Source organism: Lycium ferocissimum, chromosome 9 (genome assembly GCF_029784015.1).
Source record: "Lycium ferocissimum isolate CSIRO_LF1 chromosome 9, AGI_CSIRO_Lferr_CH_V1, whole genome shotgun sequence".
Classification (NCBI taxonomy): domain Eukaryota; kingdom Viridiplantae; phylum Streptophyta; class Magnoliopsida; order Solanales; family Solanaceae; genus Lycium; species Lycium ferocissimum.
The window spans coordinates 45,307,549-45,326,409 of record NC_081350.1 but is presented as its reverse complement, the minus strand read 5'-3'; the positions used below and the strand labels follow the sequence as shown (position 1 = coordinate 45,326,409).

The 18,861-nt window shown below is 31.3% G+C and overlaps 1 protein-coding gene across 1 annotated transcript; it reads right to left on the bottom strand.

Annotated features, from left to right (window-relative positions):
• Positions 1-2,755: 2,755 nt before the first annotated feature.
• LOC132031051 (protein kinase PINOID 2) lies at positions 2,756-6,507 on the bottom strand. The gene is made up of 3 exons (XM_059420900.1): positions 6,089-6,507; positions 4,730-4,950; positions 2,756-3,799 (listed from the first exon to the last, which is right to left on the bottom strand). Exons 1-3 carry the CDS (start codon positions 6,461-6,463, stop codon positions 2,986-2,988), a joined length of 1,410 nt encoding a protein of 469 aa, XP_059276883.1. The 5' UTR covers positions 6,464-6,507; the 3' UTR covers positions 2,756-2,985.
• Between the last annotated feature and the right edge of the window lie 12,354 nt (positions 6,508-18,861).

The following is an 18,861-nucleotide window of genomic DNA, read 5'->3' as shown; positions in this document are numbered from 1 at the left end:
CAACCTAGTACGCGATGTGCTTGCTGGTGGGAGTTCGAAATTTTAATGAAGTTTCAAATTGCATGAATGATATGATTCACGGAGTTCATACATTTATCAATTCAAGTTTCATCCGATTCATGGAGTTCAAACTTTCACAATCGAAGCGTGAAAATTTGTTAGAGATTCAAACTTCATGAACTAAATTTGACGAACGATTCATGGAGTTCAAACTTTCACAATCTAAGTGTGAAGATTTAATATAGTTTGAAACTCCATGAATCATTCAACGAGTTCAAATCTTTATCAGTTCAAATTCTAGGAACGTCATGGAGTTCAAGATTTTACAATCTAAGGGTAAAAATTTAATAGAATTTCAAACTCCATCAACGATTTATGAAGTTAAATCTTTATCGGTTCAAACTCCAGTAACGATTCATAAAGTTCAAATTTATAAAAATTATTCAAACTCCAATAAAAATTTCTTGAAATTATTCCGTGTTTTAATAGGGATATATTTATCAAAATTCTATTTCCGTATAAATTAAAAAATTGCCTAACTCCGAACAGTTTTATAACGTTGGCTAAACTTATTTAGCGGTTCAATAAATATTTATTTGCCAACTTCTTTTATGCATAAGTGGAAAGAGGGAAGGAACATGATGGGCTACTTAGATTGTTGGTGCTGTTTTAATAATAAGAAAAAAATGATTAAGTGACAAGGATGAATCCTAGGCCTTAAATATTGAAGTACCTTGAGGAGAAAAGTTAAAAAAAGATGTTAACAAAAAGAGAACAATATTGAATTCATGGTAGCCTGTAATTCATTAATATATCTTAGGTAAAATAAAGAACCTTTCGAGCACATGATTCTTGCCAGAGTTCAGAAATTTACGGAAATTTGAAATTTCATGAACGATACATATAGTTTAAATCTTTATCAGTTTAAATTTCAAGAACGATCCACGAAGTTTAATTTTTCATAATCTACGTGTGAAATTTTTTGCTTGAGTTTCAAATTGTCGAACGGTTTATGGAGTTCAAACCTTTATCAATTCAAATTCTAGGAATGATTCGCGAAGTCCAAACTAATAAATGTGCAAATTCCAACAAAAGTTTCCTGAAATTTTCTTGTGTTTTAACTAGTATCAAAACTTAATCTCTACACGAAAAAATAACTAAATTTTGAATAATTCTAAAATATTGGCTAAAATTTAATTAGCGGTACAATAAATGACTATCTGACATTATTTTTCTCTGTGAAAAAGGGGAAGGGACATGATGGGCTACTCTGATTTAGGTGCTGTTTTAATATTCAGGAAAAAATGATTAAGTGACGAGGATGAATCCTAGGCCTTAGATATTGAAGTACCTTGAGGAGAAAATGTAAAAAAGATGTTCACAAAAAGAGAGCAAATATTGAATTTTCATGGTAACCTTTTGAATTCATTAATATTTCCATGATGATTCAGATTGTAATAATGGTTATCACATGAAAACATGGTGACAATTATGTTCTGCCCCCACTTTTTACACGCATACTGCTTGTAACATTTCGGTGCATAGATTAAAGAATGTTCCTACTCTTTAATTTCATCTTTCTTTTTTTTTTGTTCATTAATTGTGTGTTCTATGTAGGACAAAATTGGTGAAAGTGAAAAGTAACAATTTATGAATTTAGGATGTTAGAAGTATCAAACTAACAAAGTTTCATATTGGTAGGTGGAAAAAAATGAAGCTACACAAAAAGTGTAGAGATATTCTTTAAATTATGTGAGATAATTTAGAAAACACAATACAGATTCTGTCCAAAATGGGACAATATCACACAATGTTAAGAATGTTTTTGAACTGCATTCGCAACAACAAACATGATAGTCTATGGTTTGGTGAAACAGGTATAAAAATGACATATAGGCTTGGTTTACAACCTTTACCAATAGCTTGAAGACACAGGCACAAGAACAAGCTAGCTAGCCAGTGCACTTCATTGGCCATAAATATTCGGGTGATATGAGTGGTACATATGAAATCTCCATGAGGAGTTGGTTATGATCAAGTGAAGCTTAGTTTGAGGGGCGATTGTTGAGTGTGCGAACAAAATCTAATATCAATAGTTGAAGAGAAAAATGAAACTAGCTATATGGCGTAGGGATACTCTTAGATGGTGCGAAGATCCATTGCGAAAAATCGTGTGGACTTAGCCTAAAACAAACAATATACCATATTAAGAGTGTCGAGTTGAATTAGCACAACACTATCCTTTTCTCTCCCTTAAGCGTGTGACTTGATTAAACATTCCACCAATTGGTGTTGTGCTAAAACGGTCCAAAGATACTCTTAACATGATGTGATATTGTCCGCTTTAAACATCATCCTTAAAAGCCATTTTTCTTTCATCATAGAATATCTCACCAAAGATATTTCTTAACATACCAATGCGTACTACTTTGTTCGCACACCCAACAATATCCCCCTCGAACGAGATTCGATATTGTCCGCTTTGGGCCAAGCCCGCACGCTTTCCCCAAAAGGCCTCACATCATTAAGAGTAACCAAAACCATTGGCTCCTTATAAAAGTAGTTCCTTTTCTTTCCAACATACCAATGCCTGCACATACTTTATTCGCACACCCAACAATTGGAACTAAGGATAAAGTTGAAGACATAAGATACAAGTAAATACCATCTTGCTTTTAGAAAGTGCTAGATTTTTTGAGACAAATTTGATTTGTAATTGACAGAAATCGACAAGAAATTTGTATGAATCTGTGTGTATGATCATCAAGTCATCTATTCTATTATAGTTAGTAAATGGACAACATAATGTTTATGATCAGGTTATACAACTTGAAAGCTCTGAACATGAGGGGTAAAAGAAACAAAAGGTAAAAGGAGAAAAAAGAGAAACATCTATATTGAAAACAACTAGCTCTCTACTTCATGTCATACATGATTACAACTTGCTATCCTGTTAAAACTAATTACCCTAATTATTTACAATGTTTAGAAGTAATCAAAATGCTGAGGGATCTGGTAAGGTTCTTCCCTTTGTTTCTTGCTCAACTTTGGAACAACTCCTCTAACACCCCTCATTTTCACCGAATCACTTGGTACTTCTGGTGGTTTAATTGATCTAATCAAAGCCCAATTAACACCTTTAAAGAACTCATGCTTCTTGATTTCAACAGAACCTTTTAAACTCCCAATTCTCTTCTTGGGATTTTTCACAAGTAATCTGCAAATCAAATCTTGAACTTTCACCATTTCTTCGTACTCTTTGGCACTACTTATCGCGATTCTTGGGAAAGTTAGCTGCTTTTTCAGTATGTTGATGAGAGTTTTCTCGTTGTTTTCGCCTTTAAAAGGCGTGGTACCAAAAATAAGTTCATACAAAAACACTCCTAGTGTCCACCAATCTACTGCACTGCCATGACCCTGCCCGGAAATAACCTCGGGGGCTAAATATTCGTGTGTGCCAACGAATGATTTTGACCGAGCATTTATAGGTTCAGCAACAACTTCTTGATTTGTTTCTTGGATTTCAAGTTTTTGTTCTGTTTTTTGTGATAAGAAACAGGATAGAACTGGTTGAATTGGCATAGCACAATAAGAATTTCTTGGGGTTTTGACAATGGTTTTGGTTTTGAACTTTATGAGTGTTGGAACAACTTCCTCACATTTAAAAGAGAGATCAAAATCTGAAAGCATAATGTGACCATCTGATCTTACTAGGACATTTTCTGGTTTTAGATCTCTGTATACAATTCCCATCATGTGTAGATATTCTAGTGCCAAAAGTATTTCTGCAGCATAAAACCTGTAAATAAATTAAAAAAAAATCAGAAAAATATAAATGCTTCCATATTTATATCTTGTCACAAGATGAAGTGAGTGTTACTGAAAACTTGGCATTAAAGCTTAGAGGTAAAAAGACTAAAATAAAGTAAATGCATGAACTTGTCAAATGCATGAACACTGTTAGGTGTAGCTACAGCTATCTCATTATTTGTAATGACTCTACTCTCTACCATACAGTTAAAACATCGCTAAATCACTACATCACTCGATTAATTGAAAATTAAATGTGTTTAGTCAAAGATTACTAGAGTACACAATAAAATCATTCTATAACGGAAAGACCAAAAATGTATTATGCTTAATCGATTAAAGCTATGTACATTGACAGGTAGATATTTATTTATAGAGTTTAAGTAGTATACAACATCAGTATAACTAATTTTTACACTATCAAGTTATCTTTACCTATTGTAGCAGGTAACATATTTTATTTTCAAGATTTCAAATCTCATATTTCAAGAAGACTTACCTGTAAATATCATTTGGATGACCTGACGGCGTAAAAAATTGTTTATGCTGATGGTATATAAAACTTAAAACTCTTTTTTATATTTGCAGTATAGTTTAACCTGTTATAACAGTAAAATAATTACTCACAGTATAAAATAATTTAACTTGTTATAGCAGCATGATACTTAGTACCATTTATTAATAACTAATGCTTGTTAAATGATGTTAATGATTAGTGCATAAAACTTAAACTCAATAACTAAAAAGGCTTACACGCAACTGCCTTTTTGTGATTGATTGTGTAAAGTAAACTTTACATACTAATAATCTGAAAAATAGTGTAATAACTTTATATAACTAAGTTAAATTGAGGTGATACCATTTTTTTTAAATCATACTATCGATGTATATAACTTAAATCCGTTAATAAATTACTTACTTAGCAGAGTTAATGCTGAAGCGTTTTCCGGGCTGCCGTTGGCGGAGGGCATGCAAATCACCACCAGGACAATACTCCATAACTAAACACGAGTAATGCTTAGCTTCAAATTGAGCATATAAAGTTGGCAGAAATGGATGATCAATTATCCCTAATATCTCCTTCTCCATTTCCGCTCTTTGCAATTTCTTCCTTATCAAAACTGCTTCTTTATCCACAACCTGTTGAATACGAAGAAGAACACTTAGATGAAGGTTTGATAGTATGAACAACGAACACACAATTGAACGAACACACAATTGAAGGCTTGAAGCACATGCAAAATTATATACTAAGAAAACAAAATTATATGAAAAAGAACACAAAGATGCAGGCTTGAAACACTTTTCTAAGGACCGTTTGGCCATGAGTATTATTCACTTTTTCGGAAAATTTTCACTTTATTTGAAAATTGGCGTTTAGCCATTAAACTTTCATATACAACTTGAAGTTGAAAAATACCTAAAATCATATTTTCACTTTTAGTACATTCAAACAATCAAATATTTTTTTGCAAAAACTACAACCAAACACAATTTCATCTCCAACTCCGACTTCAAAAATTTCAAATAAAGTGAAAAGTATTTGATTTCCATGACCAAACACCTACTTAATAACCAAGACATCCTCTTAATAAAAGACACATCTAAAACGCGATAATCGAGGTACAAGAAAAAATAGATAGTAGCATAAACAAAAGGACAAGAAAACTATAAGAATAACACTACGACTACTAGTATGAAAGGATAAGTAGGATAACGCTTAACTACCTTCATTGCGTAAAAACACTGCGGTAAACCGACAACAGGGTTCCTAATCTCACATAAATGAACACATCCTAAATCTCCACCTCCAACCCAACGTAGTGACCGGAAATGCTCCAACCCGATTCGACCCGACTCTACCCGGACCCGTTTTATGTGTTCTTAAGGGACTTGGTTTGATTTGTGTGGTTTTTTGTGTGAATTATTGGAGAAATAAGAGAGTTCTACTGTGGAGGATACTGAACTCTGATGACTGCTAATGCTGCTGAGATTGGTGCTGCTTAGCCAACTACGACGACTGGAATATTCCGGCATTGTTACAGAAGAAGAAGTTGTTTTGTCTGGTTTTGACTTGACACCGAGTCTAAGAAAGAACGAAAGACTATTCAAAAAGATATGCTGAATGCACTCAATTGTCTTGTAGTCTTAAAACATGTCACGTGAAAGTTAAGCAAGAGAGTTGTCAAAAAAAAAAAAAAAGTTATTCTGTTTAGTCTTTTTTAAACAGATTAAAAAAAAAAAAAGTAAGACAAACAAATTAAAACGAAAGACATACCTTCATAGCGTAATAACACTGTGGCAAACCAACAACAGGATTCCTAATCTCACATAAATAAACACTTCCTAAATCTCCACCTCCAACCCGACGTAGTAACCTGAAATGCTCCAACCCGATTCGACCCGACTCAACCCGGACCCGTTTTATGAGTTCCCAAGGGACTTGGTTTGATTTGTGTGGTTTATGTGAATTTGATGAAAAAAATGAAAGTTCTGTTGTGGAGGATACTGAACTACGACGACTACTAATGCTGCTGAGATTTGTGCTACTTAGCCAACTACGACGACTAGAATATTCAGGCATTGTTGTTATTGTTGAAGAAGAGGTTGTTGTGCTGTCTTTGTCGGATTCATCTTGGTTTTTGGTGGTCATTATGGTATGGTAGAGGAGGAGCACGTTTTGAGTTTGGTTACAGCTTTCTCAGGCTTTATATATATAAGGAATTTTTTACTCATTGGTAATATTTTTGACCTGCGTAAATACACTTTTTTATTTAAATAATCTTGGTGTCTGGACTAGAGTGTGTGCATCTTAATTAATTTTATGACGTACTTGCTGCCTAATTTTGCTATTACTCACTCTGTATCATATTAATTGTCAACTTAGTGAATTACTTGTTAATTTACAAAATTAAGATAGAATTAAGTATTTCATCTATTCCAATTTATGCGGCACCATGTGATTTAACTCGAAGTTTAAAAGAAAAAAAAAGGAAGACTTTTGAAATTTATTGTCCAAAATAAGTCTTAAATATTTGTGCGTGGCCGTAAATCATCTCATAAAGTTAAATTATTTCTAAATATAGAAATGTGACATTTTTTCAGACAGACTAAAAAGGAGTGTTCCACTTAAATTGAGACAGATGGAGTAACGTACGCTATTTTCCGTTTTGCCCTTAAAATATATGTAATTGGTTTTGAAAGCAACAGTATTGATTACAAGAGTTAAGGGTAAATTAGTAAAATATACTTTTTATTTATGATTTCTTAAAGGGCGTGTAAAAGTAAAATATGGCAACTAATATGAGGCGGAGGGAGTATAAATCTATCCACCAAAGTTAGACAGATGAAATCACTTGATATTTTTGTCTTCGCTAGAATTTAACACAGGTAATACTTCTACATATTCAATGTTCACAGTAAATCAAGTTCTTTAATTTAGTTATTGCGTATTCTTTTTTTGTATAATAATCGATCTTAATTTGACCCGACTCGATCCGGACCCGTTTTATGAGTTCCCAAGGGACTTGATTTGATTTGTGTGGTTTGTAGACGATCTATATATAATATAAATCTAGGCATAGACAAGATGATGTGGCACCTCTCAATGACCTCCATTCCCATTTATCTTTTTTCTCCGTTTTTTTTTTTTTTTTTGAATTTTTCCTCATTTTAAAATTAATGTGTTATATTAAAAAGTCAAACAATAAGGTCTTTTTGCCACACTATTTTGGCCACAATGGCCCAAATGGGGTAAATTCATATGACTATTTAGGTCAAATTTAATAATTTATGCTTACTTAATGTCATTTCTATCTTTTCTTTTCAAAGTTTATCTTAATTTAAAATTGTACAATAGAGGTTATGGTGGTTTTACATAAGTGTGGTCAAATTTGGGTCAAATTGGTGTGGCAATTTAGCAATTCTAAACCACTCTAAAACGTAGTAAGTATCTAAAACGTAGTAACTGCAATCCATTTAATACATTCATCAGTATTCTATATCTTTTCCCCTTCCAAAGAGACGTGTTGTTTGAGTATTAATGGCCTTACTTAATACTACATAGAATATGCATTAATGCTAAGAGTATAACATTGCAGAGGATTTGCTCATTTTATTTGTTAATGTTTTGGTCTATGAACAATGGTCTTGATGTCCAATTTTTCCGTTAATCACCAAGTTATGATTCTTTTTAGTCAGCCTGAAGGATTAGCCTTTATATTTGGCACTTCAAAATAAAACATTAAGGTGGAGGATCTCGAATATTAATGACAACATGAATATATGGAGCGTATGATAATCGGAGAAGATATCATCCAGGTATGAGTTACTATATCTTTTTTCCCATCAATTTTTTCCGTAAAGGAGGATGAAGTTAATCAATTGATATATCATTCACTGCCTTTCAGTAGTACTTAGCAATTAGTAGTAATTCTAAAATCGTTATGGATGTTCTTTTCCATGACAAATATGCACATCTAATTTTGTACTTTGCCGACTATGTGGAAATACTAGTGGTTCGGGTTTATATTTTTTATCATTTACTTATCTTGACGTGAAATTATCCCCCAAAAATAGCCTCAAATCGCTTTTTCCCTCAATTTGCCCCCAATTCCCTCAAACTTCAAACCTAAAAAAAGACTTAATTTTTTTTTTTAATCTTTTCTCTTCTTTTAAGGTTTTTTTTTTTTTATGATTCTTGTTTAAGGTACTTATATGGTAATTGCTGAAATTAAATTGAAGGAGGAATAGTAAGAAAAGAGAGAAATGAAAGAAATAAGAAAAAAAATACTGAAAGTACCGCTTGCCTCAAGTACCAATTGCTTCACCGCTAAATCAAAAAATGCCAAAAAATCAAATTCACAGGAAAGAGGGGGTAAAAGGAAGAAGAAAATAAATAATAGAGAATATATTAGAAGAATCTATAATTAGAAAAATCAAAAGTTTAAAAAATCAAATTCAGAGGAAAGAGGCGGTAGAAGGAAAGAAGAAAAGAAATAATAGAAAATATATTAGAAGAAAATATAATTAGAAAAATCAAAAGTGTTAACTACATCTGATAAATGAAAAAAAATAGAAATATATATATATATACATGTATTTAATATACAATTAGACTAAGATAATCATGTAATTAACCTCTCAGCTGTATACATATATAATAATAAAAAAAGCAGTTCATCTTACCCGACTTCTAGAAAACATATTTATACATATAGTTTCATCACTATGTAGCATTAACTTTTATACGTATACCATGAAACAACTTAACAAATTTATAAAAGAGTATTTTCAAATTCGCTAATGTCTTTTATAACCGCACGAAGCGCGGCCTAATTTTACTAGTTTTTAAATAACCTTAAGCATGCTAAGTAGATCTTTATAAAAGTCATATACCCATAAATATTCAAAATTGCCTATTCATTGGTAGTGGAAAGGTAATAACGACAGTGATATATTCACGTAACCAATCAGAGGCGAATCTAGAATTTCTAAAGCATGGGTTCACCACTAAAGAAAAGAAGGAAAAATGTATTAAGTGGGAATTAATCCCTAGATCTCTAGGTAAATAACTCAATATTCAACCAAGTGCATCATTTAGCCTTCTTGTAGCATGTGTTCCTGCTGTTAATATTATACCAATTTTTAAAAATATATACATAAAATACATAGTTTTACGGAGAGACCATATATTCACGTGACTCAAAATTAGTACATAAAATCGCCTCTGTAGCCAATAACAATTTAAAAAGTAACGTCCTAGAAGAAAAAGTTTATATTATAACAATATTGATATTTTATACGTACTTTAAAAAATTAACGTGGATTATGTAACAAATCCAATCTATAGTAATGGAAGAAAATTTAAACAAAATAAAAAACATTGATGAAAAGGCGAGGTAATTTTGAAATGGCTGGAACATGTACTCCTTTTAACACATGGTGCCACATTTGTGACATTCATACTAGACTACACCTCGTTTTATTTTTATTTTTATGTAACTTAGTTGGTTAGGTTTGCTACGTTCAAAGAAGTATTTCAGTAATTGAGTACAAAAAGTTTTTTTTTTTCGGCCGCCAATAAAGATCTACACTAGTACATTGTAAATTAAACTTTTTGGTAGCTCTGTGGAGTTATGATTTCGTGTAGAACATGGTCACCATTTTCGAACTTCTCGTTTGATGAGATCCCAAGTGTCGTTATTTTCATTTTCTTAGTCACGCTTTAACTTAGTTGAAAAGTGAATTTGACTAGCTTGTGGCATATCTTTGATGTTATCATGCGGTAAGTTAGTCCGCAACATCTTTCATTGCATTGCATTTACCTTTGCTTTATTGGCAGAACGTCTTGATGTGTGTGTCTAGATTGTTGGGATGACACAATTATGCTTTTATACTCTTTGGAAGTGAGAAATACCGATTCGTTTCTCCTTTCTTGCTCTTCCGAGGAGGGTTAAGGGAATCGATTTCGCCTGGGGCTATTTCTGTATATGTGAGAGTTGGTAATTAGGTTTAGGAAGTGGTAGTAAACTATAGTTGTGAGTTTGAATTATTAGTATATATACCAATGATATTTCTAAGATTTGATGACAATCTTTCGGTAGTTTTGTACTTTATCCTGTTTTAAAGATGACTTACTAGATTTTCCTTATCTCCACAAAACATAATGGATGAGGCTCACCTCCATTACACACTCTCCATTTCCTCAACTATATAGTGGATGATTCACATTTGTCTTATTTTAAAATTTAAAGGCTTAGATTAAATTAACTTAACAGATGTTATTAACTATAGTTAATGAGAAAGTTTTAGGAAAATACTCAATAACATTGGTAAGATAAATCTCAACTCCCATAAATTTGGGAATCATTAATATCGTTACTTACTATTATCATTACTTTAATTTTTATATGTTTTACCTTCAGATTTTTTTTAATGAAATGAAACTAAGTAAAATTTCAATGTAATCCTCTTTTTTTTTTTTTTTTTTTCCTTTTTCTTTTTTACTTTTTTTCTCCATCATCTCTTTCTCTCCCCTACAACCTTTTGATTAATCTACCTTTTTTATTTGCGAGATCATATAACGAATAATTCATAAAAAAAGTATACAACGTACTTTTCGAGTTTAATCCCGTCTTAAACTTTTTAGAATGAATCGTGTTTTTTTTTTTTTTTTTTGTTTGTATTTGAATTAATAAGTGGTCCTTAACTAACTATGTTTTTAATTTAGAGATATGTTTGAAAAAATCAAATGTGGGAATAATATTATTTTATGATTAAAAAAAAAAAATCCGTAATTACTCGTTTGTCACAAAATCTAATTTTATTAAGATAATTTTTATAGCTGGATGTGAAAGATATATAACGATAAAAATTGATATTAATGGGTTTCTAAATTTATGGAAGTGTGAGATTTTCTTGGAGCTTGATTTCCCAAATTAAATCCTTAATCATAGTTAAGATGTATGTTAATTCAATCTAGCCTTTAAATAAAAAATAAGTCATGTGTCAATCATCTAACTATGCACTGGAGGAAATGGAGAGACGGTATAATGGAGGGGAGCCTAATCCAAACAGAATTGACGGAAAGTTCCATAATTTACTTAGCAAAGGTGAATTATTATGGTACATTTTCTTAAGTGCAATGTTCATTTCATGTCATCATTGATATAATTACACAACATGTGATTTTGTTAATGCATGCATATTTCTCGGGCAAAAGCTACCTATTACTCTTTAGATTATGAAACTTTTGCCATGAATCATGGGAAATAACAAGTAAAAAAGATTTTGATATAATTGGGTGTCAAATTATATTGTAATGACCATTTTAAAGTCGAAATGACTACCATTTATCTTACAGAAATCAACATCAACATCAGTGTTATAATTATTACTTGTAACTATTATAGTTTCTATTATTATTTTTGAAGTAAATACGTTAGGCTAAAGCTACTAATAATTCCAACTCCAATAACAACAATATTCATGATGACTGATGAGTATATATGAAAAATACGCCTTTTTCTACTTTTGACGGTCAAAAGTTATGGAAATTTATTATGAGAAAAACTCTGACAGAAAAAATAATAATTACAATGCATTTCATAAAAGCAGTAATAAAGCAGGGAGAGTACATGAAATACCCGTGCCCTATTCATAGCCCACTAGGTTATAGTATAGACGAACTCAATTATGGAATCACTATGTAGATTAATTATAAGGTGAATTTTATTGGATCATGCAAAATATATTTTTGTATTATTGGTGTAATTTTACATGTTATAGTAAATTAAATATCATTTTTACTAAGTTACAACTTACAAATATATGTTATCATAAAATTACTAATAATTATCTAATAAGTAACCTAATTGTGTAAATATTTTCCACCACCCGTGCGTAGAATTTAACCTCGATTCTATTTGATTTTTTTATATTTTACATTTTCGTATTTATTGCTTACTTGTCAATACATGTGAATATACATACCCAACCTCCGTTTGAGTTTTGACTTTACCTGTCCAAATATCGACCAGAATTAATTCATGAAGAAGTTAATTTGAGACTTGATTTTCTTTTCTCCCACGTATTTCAAAAATTATTTTGGAATCTTTATTTTTAAATATTTAGATAGTGTAGGGGCCATGACGAGTGTTTTTTTTTTTTAAAAGAAACAAATACAAGGCGTTGTAAATTTTCGTACGATAGCCAAGGTAAAAAGTAAAACACCTATACACTGGCATTTAGTAAATGTAACTAATATAAAATCTTACTGTATAATATATGTGTTTAGAGTGATCAGATTGGGAGATATTATGTTCTTGGCGTGTTAAACGGGGCGGAGATAGAGTACTCTAATATAGGGGTTCGGTATAATTTATTAATTTTGGCCCAAAATTTAAATATGTTTTAAGAAATTTATTAATTATATATGTGCAAAAATTAAATTCAGAACTCAATTATTAACATCTGGGATCATTATCCTGAATATTAAACCCATAAAGTTCAACTCTTTGATCCACCTTTGTGTGATGGGATGAATGAGATCTCTCCGCCCTGAATTACAGATCTCGAATTCGAGCCCTAGGAATGGTCGTAATATAAAATAGATTAAGGTATCATTTGTTAAGAGTTTGTCTATTTAAGAGGTGATTTGATAGTTTTCAGATATCTGTTTTAGATGTTAGAAACTTTTTGTGATTCATATAATAATAGCTGGAGGCAAGAGTCACTAAATATTCCATTATTAAGAATTTGGTCAAATTAAGTTAGCAAACATATCTCGCGAAATCAAAGACCTATATTTTACTATCCATTATTAACCTGATGAAATAGTTACATGTAAAATTAGTCCGAACACTATTAATATGAAGAAAAAAAAATTGCATATATCTGATACGAATCAAAAATCACCGACTAACAAGATAACCTTTTACACAAATATTTTAATTTTTCAGATGCATTGTGCTACTAAGTGCTGCAGCTTTAACCTTTTTGTGTTTATGGTTATTTTATTTTATCAATTGATATAAAAACATTCCTTTTTTGGTAAAAGAAAGAACTATATACATACTGCCAATCAACTGGATCGCACTAGTCCTAAGGCTATCAAGTAATTGTTCAACTAAATTAAACTAGAAATAAAAGTGTAATTTTTTCTGACCAAAAGATAAGACTCGTGCTATTAAAATAATTATGATTGATGCAGAATTTTACCAGAACTTGTTTAATTTTAAGTGTATTTTATTTTGGAAGTTCAAATTTGGAAAGGAAATCTGAACTTTGACCTTCAAAGTTTACCATTTTTTACCTGCACTGAATTTTAGGAAAAAAAAGTAAAGGAATCTAAAGCTACGTATCAAAGATCCAACAGGAAATCTAGTGGCTACAAGTACCCAGATTTTTCACCTACTCTTATTAGGCTTGCAGTTCTGTTAGTTAAAGCTTATCCTTGTAAAAGCTTAATCAAGATATGGTTATGACAAAAGATTTGTTGTTTGAAAGTATATTACCACTATAACTCATTGTCTTCTTCTCTAAAGGAGAGTAAGTACTTCTGTTTTGGTTTTTCATTCGCTGTACGATATTTGTTTGAATCCGACTAATTAAGATTCACACAAGGAAGCTTCATTTTGGAGGAACAAAGCTCCTATTAAAGGTAGTTATACATCCGAGATTCGAACATGAGATTTGGTTAAAAATAAAAGAGTACTTACCACTCTACCACAATTTTTAGTGATGGTAAATAATTACTCGCACTCTTCATGTGCATAATGTTTACACTAAATGTATTAACATAAGTTATTAAGTGATTCAACGAGGTGAGAGTATATATTAATTCATCATAATTAGGTGATGTTAATGTGAGAACACACATGACATGCATCTATTGGTTGGTTTAAACATCGGGTGAGGATAGTCTTTGATATTGGTTAAACTTGGAACTCAATTTTGGAGAGTATTTAATTTTGGATTTAAGTTATATATATGAATGGACTGTGCGTGTAAATATTTTTACATTATTTGTGTAGTTTAACCTAGGTTACAGGTTAGCCACCCTATTTACTAGATTATTAATTGCTTCTTGTCATAAAAAATTATTTGTAATTACCTTATAAATGAACCAATTGTATAAAAAAAAAAATTAAAAAAAATTGGTATATGGAACTTAAACTTATTAGTAATTTTTCTCTTACCCTCTTCTACATTATTGAAGGGGAGACTTGTAGCAAAGATAAAATTATCTGTAGCAACGATAAAATTAGCTCTTGTGACATGTAGGTCACAGATTCAAGTTATGGAATCAACTACTGATGCTTGCATCAACATAGGCTGCTAATAATACACCTCTTAAGATGTGATCCTTTCCCAAAATCTTCGTGAACACGAAATACTTCGTGCCCCACGCTACCCTTTATCCGGTCTCTTCCCCATTAGGACTTAGCTTTTAGCTATCCCACGACTTAACTTTTACATAGTTGAAAATTTTGAAAAAAGAAATATCTAGATCAAGTATATGCAAGTACCTATTTTCATCGAGGAATAGTGCTTTGAGTACACTTATAATACTCCAAACTCACAGGCTTAAAATACTAACTTGTCTTTGAAATACAATCCTCTAAAACAATAAGTGATCACACCAAAACATTATTGTAATATTTCATAGACAAGATCATATATTTATAGAGACAAAGATCACAGAATATATATGTTGACTCCTTATTTGATTGAACTTTCTCAAAAGCCAAAAAGTTTTTGTTTAATTTGTACTTGTATATCCTTTAAAAAATAAACAGCATAACAAAGTTTCATTTAATTCATTTGTTTCAATTCTCCCCTTTGTGCCTGCATGATCTTATCATTTTCACTTTTGGTTACATTTTTGGCAGACATATATGTGTTTGTATATAACAGAGGTAGCAAATATATTGAAAAACTCAAATCTCCATAACTTGCCCCATACATTCTTCTCCCTTGCTTACTAAAATCCCACAACACCTACCAAATATCTTTCTTATTACCACGTCTTTTAATTTGACCAAAATATGATATCCTTACAAAATCCAATTCTTTTATAGTGTTCAATTTTATATTAGCTCTTTGGGGTGTTTTTGTCATATGAAAAGTTTTTGGTATGAAAAGTTAATTTGGTATATATAGTCAATATTTCTCCATTGAATGGCATGGATATCTAAAAGTGGAATTAGGATTTAAAGTATATGGGTTCTAAATTTGCTATTGAACAATAGCTCGTTTAGGTATTGGGTTCTAATTAAATATTTATACATATCTAATGAATTCCTAATACAAATGCAGGGTCTTAGCAAAAGCTATTGGAGTCGTCTGAGCTCATACCTAATATTGTAGCACCGCCCCGATCCTTGCTATATAGGGGTGGAGCCATATAGGCTCAAGGGTGTTCAGTTGAAGACCTTTCGCGAAAAATTATACTGACTATCTCTCATTAATACCCTTAACGAATTTCCTGATTTTGGATCCACACGTGTGTGCAATTATATCCTCACTTTGTTAGCATGTACTTAGAAGAAAGTAGTTCTCATGATCATTTGAAACAAGTAGATTGAGGTGGATTAAAATGCTCATCCCTTTTACCATATATGCCAAATTTTCAAATTTTAGTTGGATAAATTTTGAAACTTTTAGTTACAATTAGAAGCTGCTTTAAGATGTTTAGTCAGTGAACGCAGACTACTAGCGAAAGTTTTGAATAATAGAGGGTGAAATTTATAAAAACCACAAAAAGAAATTAAAGAAGGAAAAAAATCTTATCAAGAATCTTGGATAAAAACCAGAAAGATAAAGTTAGCAATGGAAGGAGGATAAGAAATCAGAAAAAGGCTGTATTGATACAGAGTTCCACCATGCAATAAAATGGAAAAACCCGCAGTCTGAAGATGGCTTAGCTGACATCCCAAAAGAAGTATTATAGGGGGGAATATAATATACTTCAACAAATAAGATCACTTCATTGAATAACGTACTAATTACAGTAATATTTTTTTTTTCTTTTAAGTTATATGAGAATTTATGTATTATTTTATGTTGATAAAATATGGAGGAACGTTAGCTGGGCAGAAGGGGATCGAATTACCAAAAAAAAAAAAAAAAAAAAAAAAATCTTGAATAAGGCCAGGGGTGGGATCAAAAACAAATTCCATGCATATTTTAAATTGCCATTTTTACAAGTTCGATATGTTAGAGGGTGATGAATGACAATTAATTCTATTAAGCAACGTTGTCTTTGAGTAGCTAGGCCAAAGGGAATTGAATAAAAACGATTCTTGAATGAGGCTAGGGATGAATAGAAAAAGAATTTTATGCACATCTTAAATCATGAATTTCACAAATTCAGTGAGTTAGTAGAAGGCGACGAAGGAACACTAGTTCTTTTGAACTAAAATAGGATCGAATTTATACCATAGAAGCTTTGGAAAGGTTATCGTGAAATCTTTCTTCTTTCATTAAAGCTCAAGTGTCTTTTTTTTATGTGCATTCCTTGGAACAAATCTTTATCCAAATAATCTTGAATAATATTCTTGAAATAAAATTATGGAGGCTTCCAAATTTTATATATTCGACGTGTTAAGAATACGGGTATTAGCTATATGTATAGATTAAAATATAAATAACAATAATTCCCTCACACTCTTCTGCTTTATTTCCTCATTTTCCTTGAAAGTATCTAAATAAAATATATTTATATTATTAATTCATACACTATAATCTCTGGAACCTGTCTTTGAACAAAAAGATAATGCAGAAATTGGATAAAATAAAAGCGGGTACATTAATTTCAGTGAAAGTGGAAAACAATTAAAAAGGAACATGGATGTATATAAGTTATATCCTTAGAAATTGTATGTCTTTCTTCTGCGAAACATCTTAGCCTTTGTCTGGGGACATATTATCATGGGCAGCTTCAAACTCATGGGGTCTCAGACATTTATTTGTCATATTTTGTCACTTACTAAAGTCTATTTTCTAGAATATATTTCCTACTGATAAATGGTCTTCACGTGGTTCAATTTACAAATCATAAAGTATTATCTTTGTAGATTCAATCTTCATTTTTTGCTGAAAATATGGAGCTTTAATTAATGTTATTCCTTCTTGAGGACGACAGGATATATGCTTTAAGGAGATATTAATCTTAAATTATCTTCTAGCATTAAATTAAGTTGACCATAAAGTCGGTATCTTATGATAATATTTAAACATATTGCGTAGGACATTGGGTGTTGTTTGGAGTTAATAGAGAGAAATTCAATATTTTAAGGATCAACCAATCTGATATATATACTTCACGAAACATTTTCGTGATAATAAATTTGGATTTAACAAACATACATGGATGTTATTGAAAAAGTTAATTATAATGTCTCAATGTATTCTCACCCTCTTGAAACCTCTCACTTTCTATTTTTACTTTGAAAAATTGAGTTCGTAACGGTATATTTGTAAAAATTGAGTTGGAAGAAGGGGGGTTGGTAAATGAAATCACATAGGGATTAGGGGCTTCTCTTTTCCCGACTATGTTCCCAGTTTGCCTATTGAAATTAAACACATATCAATATATAAAAAATTAAACACACAAAAAGGTCAAGGGATTCAACATCTATTATATATACATACAAATAATTTTGACCTCATATAGCATAAGGGGGTTCGGATTGCACCCCCAGCTCCACCCATGGCCTATGGTAACGCACACATGCTACTTTCTTTTGGGTATACCCATCTTTCGTTCAGAACCATGCAGGTCCAAGTAATCAAGATTTGCGCAAATGATCCATTAGACGGGTCCCTTCCTACTAAATTTCAAACTCGAAATCTCTAGTTAAACGTGGAGGGAGTCCGTATATTTCACCATACTAGGGAGTCCGTATATTTCACCATACTTCACTACAACTGTTACTTGGTGATACTGATAGTAGCGAGTAATTAAAATGACTTATGCATTAATAAGATGTCTAGAATGTTATTTTGGATCACCCAAAAATGACATTGAAATATCTTCGTCCTTATTGCTGCCTTTCCAAGCGTGACAAGTGTTTTTGGACTCTACTTACGTACATCGACTGTTGGTTGAAGAATGCAAAATAAGATGGGCATAGTCTTTCTAGAGAAAGACCAAATTTGTTGTCAGACTGAAAATTAAGATGCCCACATGCCCGGATAGAGAAAATGAATGGGCTATGGGCTTTATAAGACAAGTTATCCCAATCTAAGGTAGTTAACAACTTCACGACTCTACCTTCTTGGTCAAGGTAGATCTAATACATTGAAAAAAATTACAAAATAAAATAAAACATATATATATATATATATACACACACAAAAAAAAAAAAAAAAAAAACGAATTTAAAATTTAAGGTATATACATTATTTTGTATCTACAAGAAGTTCGTTAAAACGTGAAAACTTCAGAAGCATATAAAACAAGGCAGGTTACAATAAGTAAACGTGACCTTGATAGTGTGACAATTCCTTTCACTAACATTACATATAACTTAAACACTACGAATT

Coding starts and splice junctions, on each gene's coding strand:
- LOC132031051 (XM_059420900.1), bottom strand. CDS start 6,463: ATGACCACCAAAAACCAAGATGAATCCGACAAAGACAGCACAACAACC. Junction 4,951..6,088: donor AGTGTTATTACGCTATGAAG/GTATGTCTTTCG, acceptor CGTATTCAACAG/GTTGTGGATAAAGAAGCAGT. Junction 3,800..4,729: donor TTCAGCATTAACTCTGCTAA/GTAAGTAATTTA, acceptor ATTTATTTACAG/GTTTTATGCTGCAGAAATAC.